Genomic DNA, 20,128 nt, shown 5'->3' with positions numbered 1-20,128 from the left:
TATTCTTAATCCTAATAATATTCTGGAGTTGACATTATTTGTAAGCAATTGCTAATTTTGTTGGGTATTTGCAGTATAGTAGCGCTGCAGGGAGCTTGCTGGGGAGACCATGCATTAAAAAGGGACTCAAAAATAACTTAAACAAGGTTTTAATAAGAAAAACAAAAACTGCTTATACACTAAATACATCAACAAACAAACATGACCCAACCACCAACCCATCCCCCAGGGTAATGGGAGAGCTAGGTGCTGCTCCTTATATACTACACCCAATTGCTGACACAGCTTAATCAGTACAACTCAGCAGCACCTGCTATGTTTCACAGCTGTAAAGCTGGGTCTCGTTATTTTGCTCTGGCCCTTGCTCTGGCCCCTTAAAGACATACACATCGGGTGGAACAATGATGAACCTTTACATTTAAAGAAACCATTCAACAAATTTATGGCTGTTAGTGTTTTTTTAATCACAGTCCAATGGTGTACTTTAGTGTGTACAACTGAGGAAATGATTCTGTTTCAACGTTAAATTACTATTCTTAATGTTTTCTAAATCATGTGCAAAAGCCAAATTTGGCCCTTGCCTGGCATGGACTTTCCCACACTAGGGAAAGTTTAATTTCCTGTCATGTTGGTAAACATTTCCATCAGTTCTGAACACATAAACTTTGGACTCAGCTATACAGCTGCAAATAAGTCATTTTAAGTGTATTGTAAAGTGCAGTATACAAATGTGAAACTAGATGGTGATAGTGAGCTATGGCAAATTCAATATATTTTTCAAAACATTTTTTAAAAAAAACATTTTAACAGTGTTTTTTAATATGTGTGTTGATTCCACCTTTAAAGTCAATGACATTCTTTAAAAAAAACAGCAGCAACAACAACATGTTGGTGCAGAAGAAAAAAGCTGCAAAATTCACATTTGATTGGATACTTCTACTGGACTGTGCCCTTCATATACCAGGACTCCTATTCTCTTTGATGGGATGAAAGACCCCTGCATAGGGAAGGACATGTGGTACTGTGAATATCAGTGTCTCAGTATGGAAGGGAAAGATTTGCTCTCGGATTCTGTTTGTGCATGATAAGTTGAAACAGAATGGAAGTGAAGATTCACATTCACATTTGCATCCAGCTGCAAATGATTCTGTGTGGTGAGAGAGACAACAGTCACATTGCTTTCAATGGAACAAACATTCAAATACAGATCCCCATTCCTGCTCTGGTGCAATTAAGTCATGTACAAATACCATTCTTGAGGGTCACTAGAGCTGGCTGGGTGGAGGGCTTCCTTTTCTCTGGGGCCTCTCTGGGCACAATTGGGTTGCCAGAGTGCGACAATGATGCTTTTTTTCTTTTAAGTGTTAAAGCATTAATTTCAATATTGCTAACTATATATAGTTGCTAAATGCAATCACTTTATTTTTCAAGAAATAATTATTCTGAAAATAATGGGCTCAGTGGTGGTATACAGGATTGTTTCATCTAAATATAGTGACTGTGTTAACTTGCTAATCCTTGGCTTCCAGAAGCAAGTCAAAATTTGAAACGATAATGTTATGAAGATATTTCCCCCACTATTCTTCCAGAGGGTTGTAGTTCAGTTTTTGGTGATTGGGTGATACTCATCCATCTTTTACTTGATGTCAACCCTTTGAAATTAAGTGACTACGTTAGGTCCATGAATTTTAATAGGTCTGCTCCCCACAAAAATTAGTGGACTAGTTGAGATGACATTTAAAACAAAACAAAAAACTTACTGTAGCTAAAACCTTTTTAAAAAAAAATAAAAAACATTATTTTAAACATTATTTTAAAACAATATATCCGTTTGTGATACTGTATATTGGGAAACACCACTTGTAGTATTTTGGAAACAAGCTTGCTCTCAGTCTGGTATGCCTATTTGCTTTTATCTTCTGAAGATTAAGTATATTTTCTGAAAGGTCGTATTTCCTCCTGAATTTAGGGTAGACGAACAGATTAAAAGTTTTTTGGAAGATATGGATCCTGAGAGCACATTGGAGTTGGGAGCTGATATGCGGAAGATCAAACACTCTTTCAACCATTTAAAGGTATGCTTCATTGGCTGCCATTTTCAGGGGCGAGGAAGCCTTCAACACAATAATAACACTCCATGTGTTTTCATTTACTAGGCATTCCAGGGAGAGAGGGAGAAGGAAATAAAAGCCCCAAATCAGAACTCCATAAAATGATACAACTGAAGCACTAAATACATTGTTCATTTCTCACAGGAGAAAATAAATTGCTTTTGGTATGCATATTGTAATCAAGAGAATCTGAGTTGTCTGGTTTGAATGTAATGTTCCTAGATTAATTAGTAAGCTTGGAATGAGAACTATGCTCATGCACTCCTTTTTCTCAAGCATCAGTTTTGGTCATGGATTCTTCAAATCAGAGTTTCCAAGGTGGGAGTACTGTGGTTTAATGTCTGTTTGCTAATGAGGATCTGAAACCATGGTTTAAAACGTGGTTTTTAAACAAACTATTATTCAAGTGTCAAAGCCAGTGGTTGGGGAGAAGTGGCTCCAGCTACCACTACAAGAGCTTCTGATGAATCAACTTGCACTTAGGGCAGAGATAAGAAGCAGAAACTGCAGTTTCGACATAAACAGTAGTTCATCTTCATTTACTGCAAAAAAGTAGATAATTATTGTTTTAATAATTTTATACACTGTGTGAAGCCCACCTATATATCTTACATAAACAGACAAGCAAGCCATATTTTATTCAGCTGGGAACTATATATCCATATTTACCTATATTTACCTATGGGTTAGCCAAACTTTCATTACTGAAGTATTCCAGAAATAAGAGTAAATAGTTATGCTTTATTAGCTAAATTAACATTGCACATTGCTTCATTAATATTCCCTAAGAACTGTTGAGTATCCCTTTACTGCTAATTTTTACAAAATGTAAATACACCAGTGTGCCTGCTCATATACTGTTTTCAGTATAGACAGAGTGAAGATAAAGGGAGAAGGGTAGGGTTATTAAGGGAGTACCAAGGATGGAATAAAGGAAGGCTTACTGAAAGAAGCTGTGGTGGTCCAGGAAATGGAGACAGATCCCCCCCCCCATTGTATTTGACTTAGCACGAAAGCTAAGGGGGAGACAGCATCACACTAATATGATCATCCCATCAGTGCAAGCATTTCTGCTTACCAGACAGAACGGTCTTCTTCTTGTCCTCACCACTAAATTCTGGGGGTTCTTTCAACCCTCCTGAGCAGAGTTGGAAAGGTAGATGGGTGTTGCGTAGATCGAGGAGCAAGCTTCTACTAGCACCACAACTTGGTTAAATATGGCCTAAAGATTCTGTTAGGGCAAAGATTTCTCCTTGCACAACACAATATGTTCTCTTTCTCTTTAGGTGCACCCATAAATCTGTTTTGTGATTCCTCCAATCCTCCAGAGCAGATTTGTGGGCTGCATGTGAGGGAGGGGGAAATTCAGTTGCGCTAGCAGTATTTCTTGTGTGCACTGAACTATTTTGTTGAATATTGCCCTTTGATAGATTGGAATTGATGAGAGAGGTAGTTTGAGAAGAGAGTGTAGATAATATAGTTAAAGAAAGTCATTTGGGGCTTTGGTCTTCCACTAGTAGATCTGGATACACTACTGACCTTGAGGAGAAGTTGTGTTAGAAACACTACCATGTGATAAAAAAAAATAAGAATTGGATCCCAAAAGGCAAGTTCTAGTCCTGAAAAATATGTGAGATTGCTGATTTAGGACAAGACATTAAGATGTATGTAGAGAAATGGGGTCAGTGGCAAAAGAAATTGTGTATAAATGCAAAGCAGGGAATAAACTGAGATGAGAAAACAGATGCTACTAGAAAGAGAGGTTTAAATGTAAGGATGAGAAATGGCATTTTTTAGAGGAAAGCAACAGAGAGAGCAGAAGGCTGGAGGAGAAGGGTGACATCAGATAAAAGTGATGAAAGTAACAGTTGCATTCAAAACTGATTGAAGTGGAATGAGAAGACAGGCAAGAGAGCCATTGCAGCGGTCAGCAGCAGTAGCATTTGTCTTTTACCTAGGCTAAATAAGTTGTTGCAATTTGCTTCTGATGGAGGTAGGTCAACAGAATGTCAAAACTAAAGAACTGACAATTGCTTTTGTTCCATTTAATAGAGATTGGTTAATAATGCAAAGTTACCTAACAACCATCTGCTTGCATCAGACACTAATAATTCAATTGGCTATGAAGAGTTGAAGAAGTTGAAGGATCTTCTGCAGCAACGAGACAATGAAATCAGTATCCTTGTCAACGAAACTGAGATAGTCACCAGTCTTCAAGTAAAATGGCCACTAATTTTACATGTCAATTCAAAAATGCAATGTGACTAAAGTGTGTGTGTGTGTGTGAGAGAGAGAGAGAGAGAGAGAGAGAGCTGAGGTATTGACCTGGCTTTCCATAGTGAACTACTCACACCTAAGCATCCTAGCTAGGGAAAAGGCTGATACAGGTTCCCCCTGAAGTTGCCCAATGTTTCCATGTCAAGCAGCACTGGACAATCACCTCCCTTAATTTAAGATAGAACTTCATCTCCCCACCATCACCACCATTCCTCCTGCCACAGGGATGAGGCAGCTCTGCCTGACTCTCTTCCTCTGACCAGAGGTGTGTTTGCAGGTATAGGTAATATTCTCGGGAACAGAGATAAATCCCAATCCCTGTAAGAGGTGAGCATTCTCCTTAACTATGCTTGGATATCTCAGGGACAGTCCACCTATCCACCTTATATTATTGCTATTATCCTTGTTCATTTTTCTTGCAGGCACCCTGATTGCGTAGGATTTCTATAGCCCTTTGTCATACCCTTCTAGGGATCATCTCAGACCATCCTATATGTGTGCTTGAGAACAACATAACAGTGTTCTGTATATTCTAGCTACTGTAATAACCAGCTCCAGATATGATGAGTTAACTAAGTTATTTCCCACCTAAATATGCATGGACCTTATTTTCCATGAATCAATAATTTGCCTTCCAGTTAAATTTGTATGATTGCATAACTACACAACAATCTCAGAAGGCAATGTCCCCTCCTGTTTCCTACCCCACTGATCCATTTTACACCTTCAGAAGCAAATACGAATGATTTCTGACCCCAGAAAAGGTCATCTGACTACAACCCACATCATCACTAGACAGCTTAGCCAATGGTCAGGAATGATGAGAATTGGAGTTCAACATCATCTGGGGGCCCAAGGTTGAAAAACCCTGCCTTAGGCCTAGAGAAAGAGACAAATAGGGCCACATGTAAATCCATGCCCAATGAAACTATTTAAAGGCAGTGAGCCCTCATTGCACCTGTATAACAGGGGCAGAGGAAGGGGGTGCGGTGGGTGCGGGCTGCCCTGGGTGTCACCACTGGGGGGGTGACAAAATGCCAGGCGGCACTCACTGCGGGGCCTCCTGGGAGAGACGTGGTGGCTTGGGCACACACAGGCTCTGTGCTGCCCAAACGGTCCGCCTGCTGCCTCCCCCCCCCCAGCTGTAGGGCGGCTGAGTGGGAGGAGGCAGGCAGACTCCGGAGGCCTTGCGGTGGGCCCTGCCCCTATGGGCGGCTCGCGCCACCCCAGGTGCCTGAGCGGCTTCCTCCACCGCTGCCATATAATATGGCTCAAAGAGGAGAATCCATTTGGTACCACCCGTTGGGGGTAGTACATGCAGGCAGTGCCATTCACTGACCCCAGCAGGATGGTTTATAGCTTCCATCCCCGGCACCAATTCAAATCAGGCTGGTTTGGGGAGTCTCCTGAACATCTGCAGCCACTCAGGCAGATGGTCTACATCCTCAGTGGGGCCTAGTCCTGATGTTGAATGCCTCTCAGAGCAACAGCCTCTTAGAGACAGCTGCTTCTACAAGAGGACAGAGGGCCTGATGTTAGCCTGTACCGTTCCCTACTCACCACCTCCTCCTGCTCCTGCTGCTGCTGCCTTCAGTTGGGCTGAGTGGCAATCTAGCCACTATTTCCACTCCACCTGCACTCTCACAGTGGCAGGGGACTCCCAGAACCACAAGAGTATGCATGTCCTCACCAGAATGGGGCAGAAGCTGGGAGAGACTGACAGCTATTTGTTCCTGTCCCATAAACTCCCCCTCACACAGGTAATGCTGCAGGTCAGGGGAGCCTCTTTCTGAAAGGAGACACATTGGTATTTCAGCTGGGTTAGACATAATGTTTGCATTTCATTGTCTGAGTGAGTTCTTCAACTAAATTCCATAACAAATGTTTGCTACACCTTTTTTACCAGACTCCAAGGTTTACTCTTATTGCCTGCTCTGAAGCAGGCTAGTTTAATCTCCTGGATGTAAAAGCTTTAGTGTGTTGCTTAGTCCTGACCTAGATCCAGGTTTCTGGGAACCTTATGTGAAGCACTTTCTTAAAAATAATAATAATGGAAAATAGCAATGCTATATAAAGCACTATTTATTGCCATTCAAAAAGTTGAATTTCCTGTAATTGTTATTTTTAGTCAAATGAAATGTTGCTGAACTGTGGATTTAGAGTAAATGTAAATTTTTATTAAACCTAAGATTCAATATATATAAAATTTAGCTTTTGAAATAGTGCTGTGCATTCTATAAATTCATAGTAAATATATACATAGCTGTAGTTTTAGTAAGGTATAGAAAATATAATTACTGTATTCTAGTTTTTGGTTATTTGAAAGAACTGCAGGCAGATAACAGCATTTTATTTTTGAACTATTAAAACTATTCTGGTTTAAAATCAGATCTGGTTTAAAAGTCCATTTATATAACATGAACCACATTTTATATGATGTTGTTTAATATTTAGATATGTTTTACAGTCAGAAGAATCACTGCATGGTTAAGCTGGATAGGTCAAACTGTATCCCACCACTGTAAAACCTGAATATAATAAATGTTATTAAAATATTGAAGAGTTGTCAAAACTGAAATTTGGCATGGTATATCTACATGACGTGACACACTCTGATTAATTTTCAGACTGATGCATTGAGGAATTGCTGAAATAATGTGTTTAAAATCTTTTACCTTTGTGCCCCCTCCCTCCATTTGTGACCATTCTTTGCCCTGGCATAACATATCACCAAGTTTTTTCTTGACCTCTTTTAACACTCTTCCTGTTCTGGCTAAAATCTATTTTGTCTTTATGGAGATTTTTTCTTTTAAATCAGCTTTCCACCTGGCTGCCAGCCAACAGCAGAAGCAATGCTCTGCTGAGAGACCAGCTTCATGGATAGCTCATTTCGTAGAGCATGAGTCTCTGAATCTAAGGGTTGTTGGTTTGAGCCCCATGTTGGGCGAAAGATAGGTTGGACTAGATAATGCTTGTGGTCCTTTCCAGCTCTATGACTCTATGATTCCTCCTCTCCCTTCGTTGTTTCCATTCAAGCTCATCATTTTACAAGCTTCATAACTTGAACTGGCATTTCAGTTTTTCATGGTTCTCTTACTTCCCCATCCCACTTTTCGTTTTGTGTACAATCTTTTAGATTGCAAGTGTGTAGACATGGACTGTCTTGTTTGTTAGTGATACTATGTAAGCTGCCCCATGAGTCTATTAGGCTGAAGTGCAGAGTAAATTGGCTGAAGAAGAAAACAATGGAAAAGTAAAAGGTATCCTAGTTGTACCTTACTTTCCAATGAAGATTGGGACTGGTGGTAGTGAGTGAAACTTATTTGACTTTTGGAGGGGGGCTTAGTCAATTTAAATTGATTTGAGGTGGTCTGGGGGCTTTTAAACAAGTTTCTTATTTTTAAAGTACTTTAAAGGTAAAGCCTCTGAGAGGCTAGGAAGTGTTCCTGCCATACACTTCTTAACACAGCCAGAAGAATGTCCTGGAAATAATGCAGGGGGGGTCCACCTCCCCCCCAACCCCAACCCCCCCCCCCCCGCATAAAACATTCTGTTGGTTGAAAGTTCCGATCAGCCATGGTAAATAAGTTAAGTTCCCCTTATTAAGCAAACAATTTAAGTAAGGACAAGTCATGTTGCAGTGCATGGTCAGTCTAAGCCACTTCCTTCAACAACGACTGTCAGAAGCCTGAGAAGGAAGTTGTGGCTGCCAAGTAAGGTGGAGAAGTGTTTTGTGCATAAGCGTGGGATTTGTGAGGATTTGCAAGTGTGTTAAGGCCTTTATCTATCTGTGTTTGGAGGGTTTGCAGGGTTCTGGGCAGCTGGTTCCAACACTGTTCAACTGTGGTTTGTGTCAAACCAACCATAGTTAATGTTAACCAGTTTGTCACTTCAGACTGCAGTTATGTAGAAGTGAAAACTTCTGTATAGGAGGGGGAGAAGGGAGAGAGAAGTACACAGACTCAAGGCTTGCCTAGGCTAATTCATGCCGCACTAAACTGTGCTTTCACATAACATCCGAATGCAATTTGTGTGAGTCTATAGAATTTATTTGCTGGCTATTTGATGCAGAGATTATGCCTGGTGCTTTGGCTTGCAGTTTCTGTGTTTTTTGGTATATATGAGTCACTTTGTTAGTGGCTTAACACTTCTCTTTAATATTCAAACTTCTGTATGATGGTATATTTTGTGCATGCTATACAACTTGGAATATGTTTAGCATATAAACCCTGGACATGGCTAGCCTGTTGGGGACTTAGGTATGATTCTGGTGTAGCTCTGTAAGCTGCCTGGGTGGGATTCTATCTGGGAACCATATTTAAAGCTCTGTGTGCTCTTTGAAAGGTGAGCAGGGTATATGTTGAAATAAATAAAAGTAAAAGATAAAATAAATAATGCTTTTTGCTTTTAATATATAATCAACTGACCTCTTATTCTAAGAAGAGTGTTTATGGTTGTCTCAAATTTGCTTCAGAAATTTTCCTTAAAATGAACTTTAGATATTTTAGTAAATATGTTAAAGAAGGAAAAAAAGAAAGCGCAAGATGCTCTTCTCCAACTCAGTGCTTCTCCCAAGGAGATCGCAACCTCAGAAAGTGAGATGTTTTCTGTCACTTTGGAAAGTAGATCCAGTTTACTTCACAGGAACACAGGTTAGTGGCTTCAGACTATTCTCCAGTGTTTAATTACTATATGCCATCCCTTGAGGTGCTGTACTTATGTGTAGAATATAATAAAGGCTGACTGTAGTATTTCTGCATCATGTCTCTACTCTTTTGCTTCTACTTCATATATGTAGAAAGGTTTGTTTGTCCAGCCAATTAGGTGTCATAAGTAGCTTTTACTCGGTGGAAAATGTGATTAAGAAATGGCTATCAAGTCCTGGAACAGTGCCTGGATTAATTAATAGTCTGGAGAGCCAATAAACTGAAACAGGCAGATGCCCTGTGTTTGAGCGGTTTCTGAGTCTAGGAAATTGGTCAGTTGCCTGTTCTGGATGGGGTTGCAGTCCCTCTGAAGGTACAGGTATGTAGCTTGTGGGTACTCATTGATCCAGCATTGTCACTGGAAGCTTAAGTGTCCTCAGCTTCTAGGAGTACTTTTTACCAGCTCTGGCCGGTAAGCCAGCTACAACCATTCCCCAACAGGGATAGCTTTGGAACAGTAGTTCATGCATTGGTAACCTCTAGACTTGATTGCTGTAATGTTATTTACTTGGGGCTGCCTTTGAATTTTGTCAGAAACACGCAGCTAGTGTAAAACACTACTGCACAGTTTGCTCTCTGGGGCAAGCAGTTGACAACATGTGACACCTCTGTCCCACAGACTGTAAATTAGTTGCTGAATTAGATTCAAGGTTTCACTCCTGGTGTATAAAGACTGGGGTATCTGGGAAGCTAGCTCTCCTTATACATTCCAACCTGTTGACTTGGATCTCTGGATGAAGATCCATTGATGATGCCACAAGTGCCTGTGGTGAATCAAGCAGAGATTTAACCATATGCTTTTAACATTGTGGCATCCATTCTGTGGAATTCCCTTCACCTAGAAGTGAAGCAAACCCCAGTGTTATGTTTTTGTCATTTGTTGAAAACTTTGTCTTTTTTATCTCTGTAGTTTTTATTTCTTGTTTATTATGCTTTAGTGCTGCTTGATTATCTGCATTATGTTTCATATGCTATTTATGTACACCACTCTGCAGTTTTCTGGATTTAGAAATTCTGAAATCAGTCAGTCTTACTGTGAGATTTAATAAATCAAATTATACTTAGGGAGGCTATTCATTATATGGCTTACATTATTGATGGTAGGAGTGGGGAGCTGTCAGTCTGCTGGCCGAATGTAGCCTCCTCATTTGGCCTGCAAGGCCATTTTGGGGAAGCTGTGCCCACTCACCTAACACCTGAAATCATACATGATGTCAGGGGTAGGTAAGAGATTTAATTCCCTGTAGAAAAAATGTGAACATCATCAAGGTAGAGATACTACTATTTAATTTTAAAAAAGGTATAAAACATCCTTTCTCTTAGTTAAATGTCATGATTTCTTTGAACAAATTTTGTGTTAAGTGAAATGAAATCTGATGATATGAATGGTTCACTACAGATCTTTCTTACAGAACAGGCATTTAAGCAGTCTGATAGGCCAGTTAAATTTTGGGGAGGAGGGCAGGAACTAAATCCTTCCTTTGTTATATTGAAGTGAAGGAAAGCTTGAATACTAAATGTCAATACTGAAAAAGAAGACCATATTGTTCTTTTTAAAATAGCAGCGGTCTCAGTGTGTTTATGTTGTTTGAACATGTGTTCTAAATAGTCACCTGGAACTATTCAGTGCTCTAGAAGTCCCCACATGACTCACTCCATCCTTTTAACCATTTGAGATTCCAAAAAAAAAAAAACAAAAACAAAAGCAAACCATGAGTGCTGAAAGGCATCTGAGATAGAAGTTTTCATTCAAACAACTTCCCACCATCAATAACGCTTCAGGTTTTATAAAACCACTATCAAGTGTTAGATGAGGAATAAATAGCTGATCAAAAATAAACGGAGTTGGGTCCATAGGGCTCCTAAGACAAATGGAAGAGTCGTACCTTTGACATTACAATTTCAGAAGTTGTAGTCAGTTCTAAGCAGAATGACAAAAAAATGTACTGTGAAGAAGAAAAAGAGAAGAGGGGGCAATTTAAATGATGAAACTTGACCTTTTTTTTTTTTTACTAACATTAGGAAAAGTGGTTAATAAGTAATCTCAAAAAGGATTAACATTTAATATGCAATGACAGTTTGAGAGGTAGAGCAACAGAACGGAAGAGCCTACTAATATTGAGTGGCAACGGGAGGGTGGGAGAGAACGCCCATAGCCTTACCAGTAGGAGATGCAAGATAGCTAAAGAGTGTGGTAACAATGCTTTAGATACGTAAATAAAGTCAGTATGCTACATAAAGCTAAACCTTCTGAAAGTGTGGGTTGCAACCCACACAGATGCGTCCCAGAATATTTCGGGGAGGATTGTGCTTTTTTCATTTAGTGTAATGGAAGGTGTCCCAAAGGTCATTTAATTCAACCTCTTGTCATTGCAGGAAACTGGGAAGATCCAGTTCTGATGAAAGATTAAAGCATGGCTTAATGCAAATGAGCAAGCATGTGGGTTCCCAGAGAGGAGATTGTAGCTGCTCCTCCCTGGCCAATGTGCTGTTGCACTGCACTAAGCTAAGTCATGGGTGTCATCTGGATTTGAGTTTGTTCTATGGCTTAGAGCTCATGGTTTGTCTGGGAGAGCTAAATGATTATCTCAGACACAGATAGCATGCGAAACCAAACCATAGCTTAGCTCAGCACAGCAGCAAAATGACCAGGGAAAAGAAAAGCTACTGCAATCTCCTCTCTGCAAACAACACAATTCAAACAAGCACAATTCAAAGTGTTGGTGCTGACCTTTCAAGCCATAAATGGCCACGGCCCAGTATACTTGAAGGAGTGTCTCCACCCCCATTGTTCAGCCCAGACACTGAGGTCCAGCTTCGAGGGCCTTTGGTGGTTCCCTCCTTGCGAGAAGTGAGGTTACAGGGAACCAGACAGAGGGCCTTCTCGGTAGTAGCACCCACCCTGTGGAACGCCCTCCCATCACATGTCGAGGAAACAAACAACTACCTGGCTTTTAGAAGACATCTGAAGGCAGCCCTGTTTAGGGAAGCTTTTAATGTCTGGTGTTTTATTGTATTTTTAATATTTTGTTGGAAGCCGCCCAAAGTGGCTGTGAAAACCCAGCCAGATGGGCAGGGTATCAATAAATTATTATTATTATTATTATTATTATTATTAACAACAACAACAACAACGAGACTGAGTTTAAAATGCAAGAACCAAATTTAAGTTCATTTTGATACTACTTGAATTAGGGTCATGAAACTAAAACTGCAAAATTCCTAAACACTAAGAAGTGAACCTCATTACATGTAGTAGGAATTACATTTGAATAAACATGTACAGGAGTGCTCTGTTAACATTTGAAAATTGAATATCTGAAGAAAAAAATTAATATCTGTTCTAACGACTCTATAGTGCTATGTTAAATCTTGCTTGTCAGGCCTAGTCTGCCTTGGAATCCTCTCATGTTCCATTATCAGTGGATGTCTTGGGTTTGATAAAATGAATATCTTGAGTCTGAGCCAGTGGTATAGAACTCACAAGTAGACGTATGATATTAAAGCAAGGGTGTTTTTCCCCATATAAATATTTTCCACATTTCACTTACTTTATGATTCCAGTTTATAATCAAGAAGAGATTTCCTATATGTTATTAAACTGCTATGTCATTTCTTTTCATTTTGTGGCATGCTATATTTTCAAATTTAATTGCCAGAAGGTGCTTTTTTCATAATTACAGCTTTCAGATTAGTGTTATAAACCATTGTGAAGAACCTGCAACTTAGAGCCATGTAAGAATTCTGTAAGAGTTCTTCATGATCATTTGGATGGAATGGCCTAGGAAAGAGTAGATTTAATAACTGTTCTTTATACCTGCTACAGTCAAAGGAGATAATCAAAGTGGTAAACAAAGTGTGAAAATGAACATAAAAATAAAATTGACAATAATAGTTAAAATAGCTTCAACACAATTGAAGACTAAAACAAACGTTTTAAAATGGGACACATTTTTGTGGTAACAATAAGATTAAACAGCAACTGAATCAAAGGCTTTTTTTTTTTAAGAAAGTCTTCAAGTTAGATTTAACTTCCAAGAGCAGGGTGTTCCCCATAACAAGAACCACAGAGCAGGTTTGGGGCAGCTCAGGCCCATGGGCCAAATGGGGCCCTCCAAGCCTGTCTAGTCCTCAGTACTCTCCCAATTTTTTGCCTCCTCCCCAAGCCTCCTCCCCTCTCTCCAGGCCCCAAAACCTCCCTGGGTCCTTTTGCTACTGCAATGTGTCCTTGAATTGTGATCATGTCACCTTGCTTGTCTGGATAGAGACTGGTGATGTGTGTGTTGATGCCTGTATGGCTGGAATGTAGCCTGCTGTACAAAGGTAGGAGTCACATCCATTGCACTGTCCACTTTTGCCTCTGGCTTGCAGTCTCCAGAAGGTTTCCCACAATGCAATGCAGCCTCCAGAGTGCAAAAAGGCTCCCTATCACTTCCATAGAGAAAGCCCTCTCGTGTATTGCCACCAACTGTACCTCAGAAGTCGGTCGCATGTGCAAGAGGACCACATCACTTGAGCTTAAAGGACTGACAGATTCTCAGAGGAGGAGATGGGTTTTCAAGTAGCTATTTAGGGCTGATAATCAGCACCTTGAATTGAACTTGGAAAGGAATCAGCAGTCCAGGCTTGTCTTGCAAACCCAATGTCAACAGTAGATGGACACGCAGAACCCAGAGACTACTGAACTGCATAGGAAGATGGATTACTTAATTTTGTAAAAAGTGGACAACTTCAATATCTTATTTTTATTTAGAGATAAAAGCATATGCTTGCCATCTTCTGTCTAGTCTGTCCAGCAAGCTTCTGGCAACATATATGAAACTCACAGATCGTTACAAATATAAACTTGTAGAAATATAAAATTTTAAATGCCTTTATAATGTATACCTGTCAAGCAAGTGAAAGCTGACTGGTCTGACTGGAATGAAAAGAAGTCCTTTGTGTTCTAATCAATTCTTTCTTGGGCAAATAAAAGAGAGATCTGTTGCAGATTTAATTTGTAGTGTTCTCTTTCCCACTTAGTTAATTCTCTTCATTATCTTTCTTATCTATTTCCAATTGACTTATAAAAAGAGAGTCTGGCTGAAGCAGGAAAAGTAGAATTAACTCACAGACTCCATTTGATGGCAAAAACCTCCTGGAACAAAGAATTAAAAATACTGGAGACAGCCTTATCCAGATGAGTTGAATGTGTTATTCTGGAATCCAACAAGAAGGCTGGAAAAACATGACCTTCAAATCTTAGAACACATTCAGTAAGATCTGACTACACATCTTGATCAGAAATAAATACACAGAGGAGGTCGGACAAAGCAGCCAATAGCAACCTTTCCAACATCCATAAAACACTAGACCACCTAACTTCATCATCTGTTGACTTTGGCCACTGAATGTTATTATCTGCCTTGTTTTTTTATTTAAAAAAATAGTTTTACTCTCTTAATTTCACTTCTCTGTTAATGGTTGTGTGTGTGTAATAGTCACTATTTTTTATGAACAGATAATCTGAACTAGGGAACAAGGGCGCTCTCTTGTTTTGTGGCCTGAGATTTTTTCTCTCTCAATCTCCAGATGTCCTTTAAGCAGCGACAGATACCTGGATGATGCTTTATGAGCTAGATTTGATCCTTCCTTCTTGCAGAATATGTTAGTGGCATTTGCTGCAGTTGAACTCATGGTAAATTTTGATATTAGCTCAATAGTAGAAAGAAAGCCACAACTTAAAACTCCACACAGCAAGAATTTAGCTGGCAGAAATGTAAAGGATGAAGAAAGGCAGTGTGGTTAATGATCTAACTTGAGTGGATTCCTTTTTATCAGAAATCACACATTTTTAATTGGCACAATATCACAAATAAAGACACAAATGCCAATAGTGTGAAAATAAAAAAGTTGTTAAAGATATGCAGCTGGTATTCATTTCAACAGTTCTCAAAACAATCCATTATTATACCATTTTTATAGGATTAATTCCAATGATGTCAAATAAACACAATCAGCATCTGCTGGTCCTGATGGAGACCACATTCTCTGACTAGGACTTAGCTGAGCTAGAGAAAGACTGCTGCTTCTTGGCTTTCTTGTTGGAAGCCATTGCCTACTCTTAGGCTCTTGCTTCAGAGCACACCTACAAGAGACACAGCAACAAGGAGGAAAAGGATTGTTGCCCAACAGTGGCAGCTCTGGGGAAAGAATGAGCAAGCCTGAAATTGAACTAGCAAGTTCAGTGTGTGTGTGTGTGTGTGTGTGTGTGTGTGTGTGTGTGCTTTACTGTTTTTACTATTCCGCTGGGAGCCGCCCGGAGTGGCTGGGGAAACCAGCCAGATGGGCGGGATATAAATAATAAATTTTTATTATTCTTGTTGTGAATGTGAATAGGGGGCCGTACCTGGAGTCTCTTGCCCTGAACCCACAGAAACCTGGAACCAGCCTTGATTCCAAATGGTGGGGCTGATTGCAGTTGTAGTCCAAAAGATCTGGAAGGTACAAGGTGGTTAAAGGTTGATTTACTTAATCCGCCAGAGTCTCCCAAGTTTCCATTGTAGAAGTTTCCTTATGTAAGACATGGCTAATGGTTACTTGTTGTCCACATTTTTCTTACCGTTCACCCATATGTTTTTGGCAGGATGTGGATTCATTTTGAGAAATGTTACACTGTGTGAGAGAGAAAGAATGACTTGTTCAACACCCAGTGAACTCCATAGCTGAACAAAGACTTATGATTTATCAGAAACTTCACAAATGGGTTGCATAGAGCAGAATTCTTAAACCTTGGGCCCCCAGACATTTGTCTACAACCTGCAGCATCCCTATCCGGCTTATCCAATGGTTAGGGATGTTGGGAGTCGGAGTCCTTCAACATCTGGGGACCCAAGGTTGAGGTAGACAACTAGTACAAAGCCTATGGACCTTAATAGCATAGGCATGCCTAAAGAAAAAGATTACTACTGATTTCATTGATTAGTAAGTAGTTCCTCCTCTTTGTTCTGTGTTGCTTGTACAGTGAGCATCATGTCCTGAAATGATCTCCTCTATAATCCTGAGAGGGAGAGGGCTTGTCCTAGATCTTTATTAGATGTTTGTGCTGATTTAAGAGCTTTTTTTGTGTCGGCTGATTTAAAAGTTCTGCTGCATAGTAAAAGGGGCAAATCCCCAGTTAATTAAAAAAAAAATCATCCAAAGGCTATTTTAAAACAACCTACTAATTATAATTTCTGTGCGTTACTCTGGTTCGCCAGAGGCGGCTTAGTCATGCTGGCTACGTGACCCGGAAGCTGTACGCCGGCTCCCTCGATCAATAAAGCGAGATGAGCACCGCAACCCCAGAGTCGGCCACGACTGGACCTAATGGTCAGGGGTTCCTTTACCTTTACCTTATTAATTATAATTAGTACATTAAGAAAATAACTTGCTCAGCATTGTCTTATATCACAGATAAAGAACCATTATGATACACTGTTTCTTTTGCAGAAGAAAATAATTGAGGTTTTAATAAACATGCCATTAATGTCTAGAATTCTCAGATATGAACAAAGATTGAATGTAAAACTCTAGAGCTGTTTCATGAAATGAACTTTAAGGCTATATTGAAGGACTTTTATCTTTTTGAGGCAAGTTGGTTAGTTAATTTTTATGTTTCATTTGGAATCCTTTTTTGTGTGAAGATTTTAGCATTCCTTTGTTTTTAATAGATGTGCTTTAGACTAAAAATTATTGGGAAGGAGTTTATAGAGTTGTGTGTGCATATCTCCTGTTTTGCAGAAGCTTCCCTCATTAACGCTGACTGCAGATAGAATATTCCCAAACTTCTGATCATGGTTTTCATGTACCATCATGGTCTCTCCTCCCCTCTCCTTGGTGAATATTACCCTCCCTAACTAAGATTGCCCTCATGAACAGAATTTTAAAGCAGAGTTTTGAAGTGGGTTATTAAAAGCCCTGCAATTCCTTGCTACTAGGAAACAACAATAAAACAATAGAAGCGGTAGGATGGAAAAGAAGCTGGAAGCAAAACTTAACTGTCATTACAGACTAGATTTTAAAACCAGAAGTGGAATGTCCAAGGTTTCTGTTGGGAATATAAATGTTTCTTTGAATGTGGAAATACTGAAAAGGGATGTCGGGGTTGGGGTTTTCTGTGCAGACATCCCATTCTGTTTAAGCAGGTTTATTTAATTAACTAGATTCTGGTGCAGAATTGTTTACAGCTGTAGGATCTATCGCAGCAGGCTGCATGTTGAAATAGGATAGTATGACTAGTAGTTTCCATAATGTATCATAACTTTTTATCTTAGTAGAAATTGGTGACTTAAAAGTATCAGACAACTATGCAGGTGCTTGAATATAATTGCCACATTTTATTAGCAAGGCTTTAGGACTTCTAGCAAAAAAATATGGCAGTTTGTATGCTGTTTTTCTTGTAGGAAGAGATGTGTAAAGGTGTCTTCAAAGGGGATGCTTTGTCCAAGCAGGTTGCCAAAAGAGCCTCAGGAGCAGCTTTACTTAGTAATTCTTCCTTGCAGATGCAGAGTAACTTAGGCACCAAAGCAGTCATTCACACGTGCTTTTTCCCAGCATTAATGTAAATCTTTATCTTAGGGATAGTTCAGACATTAGTGAGCTAGAGATTTGTGTTTGCCAATCAGCAAAACTGTAACCATCAGGCAAACTGCACATATGACTCATGGCATAAATGTGTATGTCCATATTTACATATGTGTGTGTTTTCTGTCGTTGTTCCCCTCAGATAGGTGAAGAGGAACATACCATATTTTTCCGCGTATAAGACTTGGTTTCCCCCCTAAAAAATAATGTCAAAAATTAGGGAGTGTCTTATACATGGATAGTGTCTCCCCCCCCCCCATTTTCTTAAATCTGAGTCCCCCAAAATAGGGGGCGTCTTATACGTGGGGGCGTCTTATAGACAGAAAATATGGTAGATATCAGATGGATGTAGATGGATGTTAATGGCCACAGTCCTAATACCCCATAATTTTTTTGCCCTAATGCCCCATAAATAATTTTTGAGAATGATTATGAGAACGATCCCTTGGAAATGGTAATATGTGACATGGGTCTAAATGTCTGAAAATTAGTATATGTGTGTGGGGGGGGGAATGTTATTCAGTCTTGAAATATTGTAACTTTAGGGGCTGTAGATACAAGCCACTTAATATACAAGTCCACAGAAAATCTGCAATTCATTTTAAGAGCTGTAATACCATAATAGCTTTTGTTTGGGAACCTGATTTGCATACATTAACAATGGACATGGGCAATAGCTTGAGTAGAAGACACTTTTGTTTGTGCAAGGAAAAGCTTGAATTTACACTGTTGTAGTCCTCCCTGTAGGGATCCGGGTGGCGCTGTGGGTTAAACCGCAGAGCCTAGGACTTGCCGATCAGAAGGTCGGCGCTTCGAATCCCCGCGACAGGGTGAGCTCCCATTGCTCGGTCCCTGCTCCTGCCAACCTAGCAGTTCGAAAGCACGTCAAAGTGCAAGTAGATAAATAGGTACCGCTTTGGCGGGAAGGTAAACGGCGTTTCCCGTGTGCTGCTCAGCTTTGCCAGAAGCGGCTTAGTCATGCTGGCCACATGACCTGGAAGCTGTACGCCGGCTCCCTCGGCCAATAAAGCGAGATGAGCGCCGCAACCCCAGAGTCGGCCACGACTGGACCTAATGGTCAGGGGTCCCTTTACCTTAGTCCTCCCTGTGCAGGCCCTCCATTCCTGTGTCACAACCTACACCACTCTAGAGAGTTCCCTGGCTCTCAGGGTTTTCTTTTTCTTCTAGAGATGCACGTGCTATAAAAAGAGGTTGCAAGCTAGCGTTCTCTCAATTTTAGTTTCCCTCAGTTTCTCATGTTTTGAATCTTAAATTTATTGAATTCTCTCAATTTCCCAATTTCCACAGCAGTCTGTGGTTTGTTTTTTTTTTTTTAAGAATTCTCATGACTTACTATGTCATCTAATATATAAATTTTTTTACACAGTTATGTCTAATGTTTTTGGAATCACTTCCCTCTCATATAATGTACTTCTTTGCAATTTATAGTGCTATTTCCCTAAAACAATGCACTTTCCCCTTATATACACTTTTTGTACATATTTTTGTTTTGAGAACCACATCACTAAATTATTGAGACATACTACCCTCAACACTTACATTTTAGCAGAGTGATCTAAGGATCATAGTGTTAAGCTGTCAGTTTCTGACGTAAATTCTGAAGAAACAGTTTGGAATTGCACAACAAATTATAAAAGGTAAACTGAAACAGCATTTATATAAATAGCAGTCCATCTTTATTTGCTGTTCTCCATCAGCACACTTAAAATTTCTTTTCTTTCCTTGAAATAAATGTAATGAAGAAAATTAGTGAAGTGTCATTGAAATTTAATCAAGATCGCATTTCCAAACTCATTAAGTGTCATTGCTTCTTGGGAACATTAAGATTTCTAAATTAGATTAAAGCTCCCATTTTAAGCCTTAGAGGATTTGAAATGTTGCTTTTAAATCTAGATTAATTGCTACAATCCGCTTTAGTTGCGTCATTCCCATATAGTCTTGTGTTCTCTGTAATAGGCATTTGTACCTAAGGCGAATAATCAGGCATGGTTAATGAAATACCATGAATGTTTGTGGAAGATTAATAGAATTTCAGAAAACATTTCTTTTATATTTCGACCAACCTGTCTGTGTAAATAATGTTAAGTGCATATTTTTCCTGTGGTAAAGATTAGTAAGAAATCTTCCTGCTCGTGTGGTGAGCTTTTTCCTATGTTGTGTGATTTACAGAGTGAAATTCACTCCTTAAAGAAAGCCTCATAAAATGTCTATCCACCAATGAATTTTTAGAGGAAATTGACGTTGTTAGTATTGGATACTGTCATTTTCAAACACTCCACAAAACATCAGAGTCTTATTGCAGGAGTTCATTTTAATGTAGTGACACACTACCTCAGCTTTGGACATAAATTTCCAGGAAAATATACCCCCTTTCTTTATTAATATTTTTATTATTTAAGAAACGAATGC

At 39.5% G+C, this 20,128-nt stretch overlaps 1 protein-coding gene across 6 annotated transcripts in view; it reads left to right on the top strand.

The window, feature by feature from the left end:
* Positions 1-20,128, top strand: part of KIF6 (kinesin family member 6) — a 154,634-nt gene that overhangs the window by 54,728 nt on the left and 79,778 nt on the right. For all 6 annotated transcript variants that reach the window (XR_014545726.1, XR_014545727.1, XR_014545728.1 and 3 more), the window contains exons 11-13: positions 1,970-2,075; positions 4,164-4,287; positions 8,888-9,040. Coding sequence is in view for 1 of the 6 variants with exons in the window: in XM_083604512.1 (XP_083460638.1) it covers positions 1,970-2,075; positions 4,164-4,287; positions 8,888-9,040 (383 nt within the window). In the remaining 5 variants the exon portion in view is untranslated. The remainder of the gene's footprint in view (positions 1-1,969; positions 2,076-4,163; positions 4,288-8,887; positions 9,041-20,128) is intronic.

Source organism: Podarcis filfolensis (assembly GCF_964270895.1).
Source record: "Podarcis filfolensis genome assembly, chromosome: 3".
NCBI lineage: Eukaryota > Metazoa > Chordata > Lepidosauria > Squamata > Lacertidae > Podarcis > Podarcis filfolensis.
This window is presented reverse-complemented; position numbering and strand designations above follow the sequence as displayed.